The sequence below is a fragment of the Macaca nemestrina genome, chromosome 18 (genome assembly GCF_043159975.1).
Source record: "Macaca nemestrina isolate mMacNem1 chromosome 18, mMacNem.hap1, whole genome shotgun sequence".
In the NCBI taxonomy this organism is placed as follows: domain Eukaryota; kingdom Metazoa; phylum Chordata; class Mammalia; order Primates; family Cercopithecidae; genus Macaca; species Macaca nemestrina.
The window spans coordinates 12,257,754-12,272,706 of record NC_092142.1 but is presented as its reverse complement, the minus strand read 5'-3'; the positions used below and the strand labels follow the sequence as shown (position 1 = coordinate 12,272,706).

General features: G+C 43.1%; 1 protein-coding gene and 1 pseudogene across 5 annotated transcripts in view; both read left to right on the top strand.

Moving 5' to 3' along the window:
* Nucleotides 1–14,953, top strand: part of LOC105467752 (G1 to S phase transition 1) — a 120,016-nt gene that overhangs the window by 76,810 nt on the left and 28,253 nt on the right. For 4 of the 5 annotated variants that reach the window (XM_071083662.1, XM_071083661.1, XM_011717445.2 and 1 more), the window contains 4 exons: nt 11,857–11,898; nt 12,009–12,050; nt 13,098–13,325; nt 14,908–14,941. In XM_071083662.1, the coding sequence (XP_070939763.1) occupies nt 12,029–12,050; nt 13,098–13,325; nt 14,908–14,941 (284 nt within the window). In that variant the 5' untranslated portion in view covers nt 11,857–11,898; nt 12,009–12,028. The remainder of the gene's footprint in view (nt 1–11,856; nt 11,899–12,008; nt 12,051–13,097; nt 13,326–14,907; nt 14,942–14,953) is intronic. The other variant, XM_011717444.3, reaches the window with a different exon arrangement.
* LOC139359729 (cytochrome c oxidase subunit 6C-like) lies at nt 1,975–8,582 on the top strand (annotated as a pseudogene).

Sequence of the window (14,953 nt, the reverse complement as noted above, 5' to 3'; positions counted from 1 at the left end):
TGGAGTGCAGTGGTCGTAATTCGGTTCACCGTAACCTTCGCCTCCCAGGTTCAAGCGATTCTCCTGCCTCAGCTTCCCAAGTAGCTTAGATTACAGGTGCCTGCCACCACGCCCAGCTAATTTTTGTATTTTTAGTAGAGGCGGGGGTTTCACCATGTTGCCCAGGCTGGTCTCGAACTCCTGACCCCAGGTGATCCACCCGTCTCAGCCTCCCAAAGTGCTGGGATTACAGGCGAGAGCCACTGTGCTTGGCCAGGTTTCATATTTTTAAGTTTTTCGAGAGTGCTGAAGGTAGAGCACTAGTTATCTTTTTACAGTACTTGTCTATTTCGCATTAAACAGCAGTGAGTTCAGTTACTATGAGTCTGGCTAGTGTATCTATTGGGGCATGTTTAGAATTTCATCATTCTACCCTTAGTTTTAAAATATCTTCGGGAGGCAAGAATTTGGCTACTAGTTGAAGGGTCTGAGGTCCTCAGAACAATCAAGAAAATTGACAGTTTTTAGCTGTTGATTTGTTTCAAGGCTTATAATTTTCTGCCTTGTTTTCAGTAGAGCCGAGGATGTAGATTTATATGGCTCCTTTGTAAATGGCTTTGTTTTAAGGAAACCTAGTTGTTACAGTACTGCATGTTGAACCAGTTTCCCGTCATAATTCTACTTTCAAAGGGAGAAGAACACATTAAGGCTTTCTTGAGCATCTGACCTAACATTGGTGACACTCACTTCCAAACCACATTCCCATTAGGTAATTGTCACTTCACTTGAAAAAAAAAAAAAAAAACTCATTCTGCAGAATGTCACTGGGTAATTTCCTGGTTGAGTATTTCTGTGGAATTCCAGTATGTTACCATACTACTTGTCCATTGCCTTTGGGTGGTTCATTTTGGTAGCAGAAAAATGTTTCTGTTTTTTTTTGTTTTTGACACGGAGTCTCCCTCTGTTGCCCCAGCTGGAGTGTAGTGATTGCGGCTCACGGCAGCCTCCACCTCCCAGGTTCAAGCGATTCTCCTGCCCTAGTCTCCCGAGTAGCTGGGATTACAGGCGCGCACCACCATGCCCTGCTAATTTTTGTATTTTTAGTAGAGACAGGGATTCGCCATGTTGGCGAGGCTGGTCTTGAACTACTGACCTCAAGTGAGCCACCCACCTTGGCCTCCCAAAGTGCTGGGATTACAGGCATGAGACACCGCACCCTGCTCTTTCTGTAATTTTTGTACTTTTTTTGAGGCTCTCTGAAATGGTTTTGGTTTGTGTATTTTAAATGTTATTTAAATGGTTTTTTTGTTTTGTTTTTTTGTTTTTGAGATGAATCTCTCTCTGTCGCCCAGGCTGGAGTGCACTGGCGTGATCTTGGCTCACCCCAACCTCTGCCTGCCTGGTTCAAGTGATTCTCCTGCCTCAGCCTCCCAAGTAGCTGGGATTACACACGTGCACCACCACGCCTGGCTAATTTTTGTATTTTTAGTAGAGATAGGGCTTTGCCATGCTGACCAGGCTAGTCTCGAACTCCTGACCTCAAGTGATCCACCCGCCTCAGCCTCCCAAAGTGCTGGGATTACATGTGTGAGCCACCTTGCCTGGCTTCAAATTGTTTTTGAAGTAGTCAGGATGTAGCTGTAAGACTATCCTTCAGGGTTGTTTGAAAAACAGAATAGAATTTTAGTTACTCTATGCAAAGTCTAATCAGGTTGATAATGTGGTATTCCTTTAGTGTCTGAATAAGGAGGTTCTTAGAATGTTAGTGCTGGATATGACCCTAGCACTTGTACAATCTCCTCATTTTCGGATAAAGGAACTGGAGCCTTAGAAATGCTAAGTAGATGCCTGAGGTCGCTCACAGAGTTAATGACCCTGTTGAGTCTAGAATGCAGATTTGCCACCTGCTAGTTTAGTGCTCGATCTGCCACATCATGCTCTTTAATAACGGGGGAGGGGAGGGGGCGGGCGGGGTCGGGGGCAGGGGCGGGGAAGGGCATGCTTAGAGCTGATTACTACAACTGGCATGTGTTTTCTGAGAGTGGCCTTGGCATTTGCCTCATGTTTCATTCTTAAAGGTTTTTGAAATTATTTTGGGGCTTTGAAATGCTTGCTGTAATAAATTTATTGAGCAGTTACCACCACTGCTTAATATCCCCTTCTCAGTTATTTAGTCTTCACAACATTCTCTTGAGGTTTAGGTACTGTTGACCCATTTTACAGATGAGAAAATAAGGGCTCAGTAAAGCTAAATAACTTAGGTCACATCCATGAGAGGAGCGAGGCTTAGAATCTAGGTCATTTCAAAGTTTGTTCTAGTAGTGACTGCTAGTGCTTTCCCTGTGATTTTGTATTAAAGTAGACTGAGACTCTCCAGAAACTGGGCCCGTGAGCTTGGACTGTGGCATTTCTCCGTGTTCTGTCTCAGTGGTAGCAGAATGATATTTGTCATAAGTAGGCAATGCTCTGATTTAAAGCAATATTTTGAAATTACTTCTTTTTACATTTTAGCAAATGTTGATGTAAAATACTTTAAAACAGCTCTGTTCACCACTGTCTGTACCACTGTGCCTTTTTATTTTTAGACTGTTAGGTAATTAAGGCAAAACCATCCACATTTTTTATATGTTCTGCAGACTTTTCTTTCTGGTGTTTGCTTTTACTGTTTTTCAGTATTGTCTATGGGGAAAAAAAATACCTCAGCTTGCAAATTTTTGTTCAGAGATGGGGTCATTCTTTGCTGTCGGAGGGATTTTCGTGAAAAAATTTCAAGAAACATTGTCTCATGTGATCTTACCAGATAAGTGCCAATTATTAAGACTTGCTGGCTGCTGGATTTATCATCTCAGCCTAATTTTCTTCCTGAGATAAATGAATCTTGCTTTTTTATCGTTACCACCCTGGCATAATGCAATGGAAATGTAATATGAACCACATAGTTAATTTAAAATTTTCTTTTTTTAATTTTGTTTTTTGAGACAGGGTCTCATGTTGCCCAGGCTGGAGTGCAGTGGCACAGTCAGAGCTCACTGCGGCCTCAACCTCCTGGGTTTAAGGGATCCTCCTGCCTCAGCCTCCCAAATAGCTGGGACTACAACTATATGCCTCCACGCTTGGCTAATTTTTACTTTTTTTTTTTGTAGAGACAAAGCCTCACTGTGTTGCCCCAGCTGGTCTTGAACTCTTGGCCTCAAGCAGTCCTCTTAGCTTGGCCTCCCAAAGTGCTGGGCTTATAGGCGAGAACCACCACACCTGGCCCAACACCTCCTGAGTGTAGTGCTTCCCTAACCCCTTCTTAGAAAGTTGGCACATTTACAATTGTTTTCAACTCTCTTGAACCCTAATGGAAATGCAATGAATGTACAGATGGAGGCTAAGGATCCTGGTCAGAAAAGGAAAGTGAGGCCAGGCGCGGTGGCTCATGCTTGAACCCAGGAGGTGGAGGTTGCAGTGAGCCGAGATTGTGCCACTGCACTCCAGCCTGGGCGACAGAGCGAGACTCCATCTCAAAAAGAAGAAAAAAGAAAAGTGAAAAAGTGAACTGATGTGACTGGAAGGAACCAGTGTGAAAGTCAAAGAAAAACACGCTGATTCAGTAAAAATTGACTGTGTATTTATTCTATACAATATATCATGCCAACTTGTTGAGATTACCGAAGTAGAAAAAAGTCTCCATGTTTCAGAAATCCATCCACCTACAGTTAATTCTGGAAGTCTATAATCTAGGGAACAAGAGCTAAGATACATGTGTACCTATTATGTATGTATTTATTTATTTATTTTTGAGACAGAGTCTTGTTCTGTCACTCAGGCTGGAGTGCATTGACTGAATGATCTCAACTCACTGCAACCTCCGCCTCCCCGGTTCAAGCCATTCTCCCACCACAGCCTCCTGAGTAGTGGGGTTACAGGTGTGTGCCACCAGACTCGGCTAATTTTTTAGTAGAGTCGGGGTTTCACCATGTTGGCCAGGCTGGTCTCAAATTCCTGACCTCAAGTGATCCACCTGCCTTGGCCTCCCAAAGTGCTGGGATTACAGGTACAGGTGTGAGCCACTGCACCCAGTCCCCGCTTGTGCCTCTAATTTAAAGAGGTGTCGTGTCTGAGAGGAGTGATCGTTAGCCCTTCAGGCTGGGGGATGGACAGGGAATGGGATAGAAATGGGGGATTAGGTAGGCAAGTGTGTACTACAATTTAGGAGAATCCTTGAGCTAGAACTGTGTGTCCAAAGTGTGATGGAGAACCACATGTGGCCATTTAAATTTATTAAAATTAAATTTAAAATTCAGTTCCTCAGTTGTAATAGCCATGTTTCCAGTGCTTAATAACCACATGTCGCTGGTGACTATCATGTCACAGCACAGATGTAAAACATTTCCATCACTACAGAAACTTGGACAGATTTTTGTCACACATATTTCTCACTTTCATGCAATGTGAGACACTTCTGTGACAGCTCTGAAATTGTATTTTTCTTTAATTAACACCCCATTTAGCTAACAAAACTACAATTTTACTTAGGATGACTGTGTTTTGTTGTTATTGTTTGATACAGGGTCTTGCTGTGTCGCCCAGGCTGGAGTGCACTGGTGTGATCACTGCTCACTGCAGCCTCCACCTCCCAGGTTCAAGTGATTCTCCTGCCTGGGACTATAGGCTTGTGCCACTATACCCAGTTAATTTTTAAATTTTTTGTAAGGATGAAGTCTCCTTGTGTTTCCCAGGCTGGTCTCAAACTCCTGGCCTCAAGTGATCCTCCTGCCTTGCCTCCCAGAGTGTTGGTTTTACAGGCATGAGCCATTACACCCGGCCTAAAGATTAGTTTTGTGTCTAAAGCAGTATGAATTTAAATGCTGATTTATGAAGTATATGCATCAGGCACTTTTAAAGAATTAGGCAGACACTTGTGTTTAAAACATGTAACTTGAATCAAAACGTAGCTTTTTTTTACCTGCCATGATATCTGTGGCCTTGACTGACGTGTGCTGTGGGGATGTGCTGGCCAAGTAGGATTCTCCATGTTCAAGTCTTTGATCCATGATCAAAGCTTTTAAAATAATTGTATACCCTTTTTAAAAATTGAAGCAAAATCCACATAACATAAAACTGGCTGGGTGCGGTAGCTCACGCCTGTAATCCCAGCACTTTAGGAGGCCTAGGTGGGCAGATCACAAGGTCAGGCGATTGAGACCATCCTGGCCAACATAGTGAAACCCCATCTCTACTAAAATAAAAAAATTACCCAGGCGTGGTGGCGCGCGCCTGTTGTCCCAGCTATTCAGGAGGCTGAGGCAGGGGAATCACTTGAACCCGGGAGGCGGAAGTTGCCGTGAGTCGAGATTGCAGCACTGCACTCCAGCCTGGCGACAGAGCAAGACTCCGTCTCAAAATAAATAAAATAAAATAACATGAGTCAGGAAGGACGTTGGTGTTGAGGTTGGCGCACATATCAAGGACAGTAACTACCATGGTTCCCGAAGTGTTGCCAAAACCTCAGATGCATGGCCTTTTGGCCAAGCGTCTGCAATTTCATATGTTTGGAGCGTTCATGGTATCCCTGGGGGTTGCAGCTTTGTATAAGTTTCGTGTGGCTGAACCAAGAAAGAAGGCATATGCAGATTTCTACAGAAATGATGAGATTTTGAGGAGATGAGGAAGGCTGGTATCTGTCAGAGTGTAATCTTGGAATATAAAGAATTTCTTCAGATTGGTTTACTTAGAAGTTTGTCACTGACTCTTGTTCCTGATCACATGAATATGTGGGCTAAGAAATAGTTCCTCTTGATAAACAATTAACAAATAAATAAAACTAACCATTTTAAAGTGAACAATTCAGTGACATTTAGTACATTCACACTGTGTTGTACAACCAGCATTTCTAGCTAGTTCTAAAGCATTTTCTTTTTTTGGGGGGGGAGACAGGGTCTCACCCCATCGTCCAGGTTGGAGAGCAGTGGTGCCATCTTGGTTCACTGCAACCTCGCTCCACCTCCCGGGTTCAAGTGATCTTCCCACCTCAGCATCCCAAGTAGCTGGCACTACAGACATGTGCCACCACGCCCAGCTAATTTTTATTTTTATTTTTTTTTGAGACAGTCTCACTGTTATGCCCAGGCTGAAGTGCAGTGGTGTGATCTCAGCTCACTGCAGCCTCCGCCTTCCAGGTTCAAGATTCCCAGATTCTCCCTGCTCAGCCTCCTGAGTAGCTGGGATTATAGGCACCTGTCACCACCCCAGCTAATTTTTGTATTTTTAGTAGAGACGGGGTTTCATGGTGTTGGCCAGGCTGGTCTCAAACTCCCAACCTCAGGTGCTCTGCTTGCCTCAGCCTCCCAACGTGCTGGGATTACAGTCATGAGCCACCGCGCCTGGCCTGATAACTGGATCTTAAAATTGATAGTTAAAATTTGATCATGGTGAAACAACACAAACACCACATATTCTATGATTCCATTGATATGAAATATTCAGAAGAGGTAAATGCACAGAGACAGAAAACAGACTTACTGGTGGCTGCCAGAAGCTAGGAGAGAGTGTGGGCAGTAACTGCTAAATGAATATGGGTTTCCTTTTGGGTTATTAAAGTATTTTGGAAGCTGGGCGCGGTGGCTCACACCTGTAATCCTAGCACTTTGGGAGGCTGAGGTGGGTGGATTGCTTGAGCTCAGGAGTTGGAGACCAGTCTGGGGAACCTATTGAAACCCCATCTCTATAAAAAATTTAAGGCCAGGTGCGGTGGCTCATGACTGTAATCCCAGGACTTTGGGAGGCTGAGGTGGGCAGATCACATGAGGTCAGGAGTTTGAGACCAGCCTGGCCAACATAGTGAAACCCTGTCTCTACTAAAACTACAAAAATTAGCTGGGTATGGTGGCACACGCCTGTAGTCTCAGCTACTCGGGACTTCAAGCTGGAGAATCGCTTGAACCTGGGAAGTGGAGGTTGCAATGAGCTGAGACCACGATATTGCACTCCAGCCTGGGCGACAGAGCGAGACTCCATCTCTAAAAGAAAAAAACAAGATCCAGTTTATCATCTGTATCACAGGCAGTACCGGTGTTCTGCTGTCTTCTGGTAAAATCTTTTCACTTCATGTTTTAAAATTTGTGGTAATGTACCAAGTATCACAGCCAATTCATTAATTTTCCTTTATTATAAATTATACTATTAATTTTGCTTCTTTTTTTTTTTTTAAAAAAAAAACGTAGTTTCACTCCCGTTGCCCAGGCTGGAGTGCAATGGTGCAATCTCAGCTCACAGCAACCTCCGCCTTCCAAGTTCAAGTGATTCTCCTGCCTCAGCCTCCCAAGTAGCTGGGATTACAGGCATGAGACATCATGCCTGGCAAATTTTTGTATTTTTAGTAGAGTCGGGGTTTCCTCATTGGTCAGGCTGGTCTCAAACTCCTGACCTCAGGTGATCCGCCCACCTCGGCCTCCCAAAGTGCTGGCATTACAGGTGTGAGCCACCATGCCCAGCCTAATTTTTCCTCTTTTTTTTGAGACAGGGTCTCATTCATTTTTTTTTTTTTTTTTTTTTGAGACGGAGTCTCGCTCTGTCGCCCAGGCTGGAGTGCAGTGGCCAGATCTCAGCTCACTGCAAGCTCCGCCTCCCGGGTTTACGCCATTCTCCTGCCTCAGCCTCCTGAGTAGCTGGGACTACAGGCGCCCGCCACCTCGCCCGGCTAGTTTTTTGTATTTTTTAGTAGAGACGGGGTTTCACCGTGTTAGCCAGAATGATCTCGATCTCCTGACCTCGTGATCCGCCTGTCTCGGCCTCCCAACAAAGTGCTGGGATTACAGGCTTGAGCCACTGCGCCTGGCCGAGACAGGGTCTCATTCTTTCACCCAGGCTAGAGTGCAGTGGTGCAATCTTGGCTCACTGCGACCTCTGCTACCCGGGCTCAAGCAATTCTCTTGCCTCAGCTTCCTAAGTAGCTGGGACTACAAGCATGAACCACCATGTCCAGCCTAATTTTTATACATATATATTTTTTGCAGAGATGGGGTTTTGCCATGTTGCCCAGGCTGGTCTCAAACTTAGTTTTTCCTTTTAATTTGGGGCATGGCAGTTGCACTCAGTGGTAAACTCTGAAAAGCTTTTCCACTTAAAAAAATTGTTCCATTTTTAAATAGTTAATAAGGGTGTGTTTCTAAACATAGAGATAACGTTGGAAAATTTGAAACTCTAATTTCATTCCTTGAGAGGGTTCTAACTTCTTTTACTAGCAGCTGTGAACCATGCAGGATGTGAGAAATTACACCCTAATCATCTATTTCCTAGCCATGAACAGTTCAACCTGGGAAGATTCTAAGCCCAGGCTCATTAGTAGCCAGTAAAATCTGGATGTTGTATGCATCATGAATAAGACCAGAGAAGAATGAAGAAGTAAGGGTTTACTGTGGATGAATGAAGACAGGGTAGAAATATATCGGTTTTATTTTTATTTTTTAAGACAGGGTGTCACTGTCCCGCCCAGGCTGGAGTGCAGTGGTGCAATCACTACTCATTGCAACCTTGACCTCCCGGGCTCAGCCCCCCGAGCAGCTGGGACTCTGGGCGTGTGCCACCACTCCTGACAGATTTTTTTTTTTTTTTTTTGGTACAGATGGGGTTTTGCCATGTTGCCCAGGCTGGTCTCAAACTCTTGCCATCCTCCCACCTTGGACTCCCAGAGGTTTGGGACTACAGGTGTGAGCCACCATGCCCAACCCATTTGCAATTGACAATCCATTGTAAGTTGAGGAGCCATCTGTATTGTAAATCTAATAGCTGGTGCCAGGAACTAAGTGGTCAGGTGTAAGTTTTGTTTTGAAAAGCTGTTACAGTTAGTGATACGCTTGAGAGTGGTGAGGAAGCCCACCATACCAGTCATTTTCCTGCTTTAACATACAGTACATCATAACTGTATGTCCACCAGAGCTTACTTTACTTGAATACTGATTTTCTTTTTTTTTTCTTTTTTTTTTTTTTTTTTTTGAGACGGAGTCTTGGTCTGTCGCCCAGGCTGGAGTGCAGTGGCCGGATCTCAGCTCACTGCAAGCTCCGCCTCCCGGGTTCACGCTATTCTCCTGCCTCAGCCTCCCGAGTAGCTGGGACTACAGGCGCCCGCCGCCTCGCCCGGCTAGTTTTTTGTATTTTTTAGTAGAGACGGGGTTTCACTGGGTTAGCCAGGATGGTCTCGATCTCCTGACCTCGTGATCCGCTGGTCTCGGCCTCCCAAAGTGCTGGGATTACAGGCCCGGCCTGAATACTGATTTTCAGCAGGGGCTATCTGAGGAAGGGGAAGATGGCACTTGCATAACTTGGAAATGCCTGCAGTTGATTCTGATGTGCCTGTATGTTAGATGGTAGTGATTACAGGATCTGTTTCCTAGGGCTTTTGGTGGGGATGAGCTAGCAGTCGGCACATAGGGCTCAATAAAAATTAGTTAAAGCAAATTGCTACCACCACCACCCACCCCCTACACAATATGGATTCGTGAGTACTTTTTATCCTTGTCTGGCCCATAATAGATACTCAGTACACACACACACACACACACACACACACACACACACGCATTTTTATTAGTTTTTCTTTTTTTTTTTGAGATGGAGTTTCACTCTTGTTGCCCAGGCTTGAGTACAGTGACGTGATCTTGGCTCACTGCAACCTCCACCTCCCGGGATCAAGTGATCCTCCTGCCTCGGCCTCCCGAGTAGCTGGGATTACAGGTGTGCGCCACACTCGGCTAATTTTTTTGTATTTTTAGTAGAGACAGGGTTTTGCCATGTTGGCCAGGCTGGTCTTGAACTCCCGAACTCAAATGATCCCCCCGCCTTGGCCTCCCAAAGTGTTGGGATTACAGGTGTGAGCCACTGTGTCTGACTGATACTCAATACATATTGATAGGATTGAGTTGGAGTAGTTACATAGCAGATGGAGACTGACATTTGTTGAATATGCCAGGAGTTCTTTAACTGACACTAAACAAATTATTCTCCCATTTCCTCCCATAAACCCCTCAACAGTCCTCTCAGGTAGATGGTATATCATTCCCACAATTTCAATGGAATAAATGCATTCACAGCTTGTCATAAGCCAGGAGTTAAGCCTAGGAGTCAGCTTAGTTCCAGGCTTTGAGAGTACCCCATGCTGTCACCTCCTTCTTAGGGTGGCCTGTGAACTTGATTCTCTCAGTACTGCCTGGCTTTCTCTGAAAATTGAGTAATTTTTCCTTACCTTACCCTTAAACTTTTCTTCAAAATGGAAAAGCAAAAAAAGGTTAAATCTGTATTGTGTTTGAAGTACAGTTCCGGTCTCCTTCCAAACCAGGTTCAAATGGGTTCCCCCCCCGTTTGTTAATGTCCTGCTCATCCCACAGCTTGGGGTCATCTGAGACCTTGTACTCTCCCTTTCTCCCACCTCCTGTCAGGTGTAGCCCGCCTGCCCTTCCAGTTGTATTGCTTGGTTGTCCCCATGGCATGCTTTCTTGTAGTGGTGATGTGGGTCTTCCTGCTTGTGGGGTCTTGCCCACTCTAGTTCATGTAGTTTAAGCTGCAAGAAACAGATCTTCCTAAGTGACAATCTGAGCCTGTCACTTAAAAAATAAAAAAGAAAAACAATTTGGTTGTCCTTTACCTATCAGGGACAGGAAATTACTTTACTCAACATTTGATGCTATTGAAGGTTGGGCCCAAAACACTCTCTCTTGACTCTTACAGGTATTGATCCTTTCCGGGTAATGATTTTACAGGTTACAAATTCATTATTTTTTCATACTTGCTGTGCATGATTCGTATGATTTAATTCTTTGGTGTCTTTTTCTATGGTAGAGATTGTTTAGAGCAGGGGCACATTCATATTGGAGTATAATTTAGGTTTGTCTGTATCTGACAAACTAAAATCCAAAAGGCAGACTTAGATATTTGGTTATTAGTATGTATTTCTTCCACATCTCTTCCAGTAATGTCATAAATAAATTTGCAGTGTGGCAACTGGAAACTGGATTGTTGCTTGGTCTTAGAGTTCTAGTGTAGGAAAAAACTGGCATCACTGGAATCACCTTTTCTGCAGATGTTTTTTAAATGGCTTATATGTATTTCAGGACTTTATATAAATGTCATTTATCTTACAGGTATCTAATTTATTCAGGAATTTTGATGAGTATGGAATATTAAAATGGGCTAATCACAGGCCGGGCGCGGTGGCTCAAACCTGTAATCCCAGCGCTTTGGGAGGCCGAGGTGGGCGGATCACCTGAGGTCAGTAGTTCAAGACCAGCCTGACCAACATGGCAAAACCTCGTCTCTACTAAAAATACAAAATTAGCCAGGCGTGGTGGCATGTGCCTGTAATCCCAGCTATTCAGGAGACTGAGGCAGGAGAATCGCTTGAACCAGGGAGGTGGAGGCTGTGGTAAGCCGAGATGGTGCCATTCATTGCACTCTAGCCTGGACAACAAGAGTGAAACTGAGTCTCAAAAAAAAAAAAAAAAGCTAATCACAGCTTTCTTGGGCTAGCTTACCAAGAGAGAATCATGGGAAGTAGATGTGTATTTGTTGAGCACATCTGATCAGTGCTGAGCTGCAGATTACTTTGACAGTATCTGTGAAGAAAAAGTTTATAAAGCAAATCAAAAGAATAAGCATGTTTTTATGAATACATTGAAACTACTGAAAATGTTTCAAAATTAGCTGTAATTAGTAGAATTTTGAAAAGTAGGTTAAGCAGAGACTTCTAATTTGAAGGCCTGAGTTAGCTGCCATTGATCTGGGGTTATTGATTGAGGCTTGTGTCGTGTTATTGAACTTCTGTTTTTACTACATATTAAAAGATAAGTGAAATGGATGGATAAGTATCAATTTTTAACAGAACTTATTTCTGTTAAACAGCACCTGTGGAATCCTCTCAAGAGGAACAGTCATTGTGTGAAGGTAATGATGCTCTCTTTGAAAGTCTACTTGAGAAAACATTAGGTTGTCTATGCTGTATAAAGCTAGATACTGTTTTGTAAATATATATTATATTTCAATCTCTTGTCTAGGTTCAAATTCAGCTGTTAGCATGGAACTTTCAGAACCTATTGGTAAGAAAATTTCTGACCATATTAATACAGTAATATGAAACTCTTTCACTCTCAAGATTTAAGTTGCAAATGTGTTATGATTATTGTAATGCCTACATTTAAGTCACATTGAGTCTTTGCTGTTAGTATTTAGAAAGTAGAACAAACTAGGCATTAACACTGTCTTGATAAACTTAGTGATTGCAAATAAAATTGAGTGGAGGAATGGTAAAGTCAATTTAAATACCTGTACATGTTCTGTTTTCTTTTTTTGAGATGGAGTCTCGCTCTGTCGCCCAAGCTGGAGTGCAGTGGTGTGATCTCGGCTCACTGCAACCTCCGCCTCCCGGCTTCAAATGATTCTCCGGCCTCAGCTTCCTGAGTAGCTGGGATTACAAGTGCGTGCCACGACGCCTGGCAATTTTTTTGTTTTTAGTAGAGATGGGGTTTCACCATCTTGGTCAGGCTGGTCTGGAACTCCTGACCTCGTGATCCGCCCACCTCGGCCTCCCAAAGTGCTGGGATTACAGGTGTGAGCCACCATGCCAGGCCACATGTTCTGTTTTTTTGGTGAAACATGTTCTTCCTTTTTATAACTTAATTCTTAAGGGTTTCATGTTCCCAGGGTGATTAAAGTTGATGCCAAAGTTGTATTACTTTAAGAGGAAAAAGAAAATATTTCCTAAATCCTTTCATACTTTTCGTGTGTCACAATTTTAAACTTTACTTTTTTTCTTACTATCAGGGTGTCTCAACACTGGAATAACTAGGCTGTTGGGAATGTTAGGACTCTTGTTTACATTTTGTTTGTCCTCATGAAAATGAAGCTTTGCTAAAATAGCAATCTCAGCCTGTGAGTCAGTGCCCTCTGATCTGATACCAGCAGTGAGTCTGCCTTGAAAGCTGTCACCCATTTCTGTTACGAAAGAGGTTTTCCTGCTTATGTGTCACTAGGCATTCGGAAATGGAACTACATATGCAAAGTCCCATTTGTTTTAAAGCTTGTGTATTTTAAAGTATAGATTATAAATCTTTTTCAGAATACTAAGTTAAAATGTCTTCCTTCAGTAGAAAATGGAGAGACAGAAATGTCTCCAGAAGAATCATGGGAGCACAAAGAAGAAATAAGTGAAGCAGAGCCAGGGGTTGGTTCCTTGGGAGATGGAAGGCCGCCAGAGGAAAGTGCCCATGAAATGATGGAGGAGGAAGAGGAGATCCCAAAACCTAAGTCTGTGGTTGCACCACCAGGTGCTCCTAAGAAAGAGCATGTAAATGTAGTATTCATTGGGCATGTAGGTAAGCTGCTGTCATAGCAATTAAAGTTACTGGATACATGAAACATAGAACATCCTTTTTAGCTACTTGGAGATGTTTAGTGAAACTGAAGCAAATTAATTGAAAATGTCTTGATTTTTAACTTGCTAGATTTTTTTTAGCTGGCAAAAAAATGCAAGTACTTTTCTTGAAGTTTAGGCAAATGAATAATTCTGTAATAGCATAGATGCTGGAAGAAAAACCTCAGTATATTGTATGTAACATATAATTAGTCTATTGACCATTGATGGTGGTTCAGCATAGATAATATCAATATCTTAGAAAATGTGCCCTTTTTTAATGAACCTCAGTTAACTTTGTTAATTTTAATGTGATTGACCTTACCAGATATCTTAATTTTGTGTGAAGCAGGAAATCAATAATTTGGAGTAACTTCTGGATGCTTGCCAGGTTGCTGGTTTAGCAAAAAACACAAGAACAAATTTATTTAATTTATTCAGATATTATCTGATTATATGACCTATCCCCAGAATTGTGAGAAAAAAATACAGAATTATATGTCTTTCATTTCTACTGTCTCTGCCTTCCCCCCGAATATGAAACACCATACTCCTTCTTTTAGTAGCAAGAACTCTTTTGAAAGTGTAAAGGAGCGACTGAGCACTGTGGCTCACGCCTGTAATCCCAGCACTTTGGGAGGCCAAGGTGGGTGGATCATGAGGTCAGGAGTTCAAGACCAGCCTGGCCAACATGGTGAAACCCTGTCTCTACTAAAAATACAAAAATTAGCCAGGTATGGCCACATGAGCCTATAATCCCATCTACTCTGGAGGCTGAGGCAGGAGAATTGCTTGAACCCAGGAGGTGAAGGTTGCAGTGAACCAGATAGCGCCACTGCATTCCAACTCTGGGCAACGGAGCAAGATTCTGTCTCGGAGGAAAAAAAAAAAGTGTAAAGGAGCACATACCTTACTTGCTATAAGTGAAAGCACCTAAATGTAGTTCACAGTTCTTCAGCTGCTTTTGCTCTCTGAAACTCCTGGGGAATTTATAGTCAGTTGCTGCTGTGCCTTCGGAGTAATCTGTTAAAAAATTCTTTCCTTTATCAGTAAAGTATTTCTAAATGTTTCTTTTTTTTTTCTTTTTCTTTTTTTTTTTTGAGACGGAGTTTCGCTCTTGTCGCCCAGGCTGGAGTGCAATGGTATGATCTCGGCTCACTGCAACCTCTGTTTCCCAAGTTCACACGATTTTTCTGCCTCAGCTTCCCAAGTCGCTGGGATTACAGGTGGACGCCACCATGCCTAGCTAATTTTTGTATTTTTAGTAGAAATGAGGTTTCACCATGTTGGCCAGGCTGGTCTTGAACTCCTGACCTCAGGTGATCTGCCCTCACTGGCCTCCCAAAGTGCTGGAATTACAGGCGTGAGCCACCGAGCCCAGCCTTGAGCCTCATTTTCAAAAGGAGAAGGGTAATGAACTAGGATTTATGCCACAAATTCATATGGAAGATTTAATTATGTATGTTAAAGGGCACTGTTGCTTGCATATGTAGCCATTGGTTTTTGGTTTTAACCTATGGTTTGCATGTTGATGTTACTTTTAGATGCTGGCAAGTCAACCATTGGAGGACAAATAATGTAAGTCTGTAT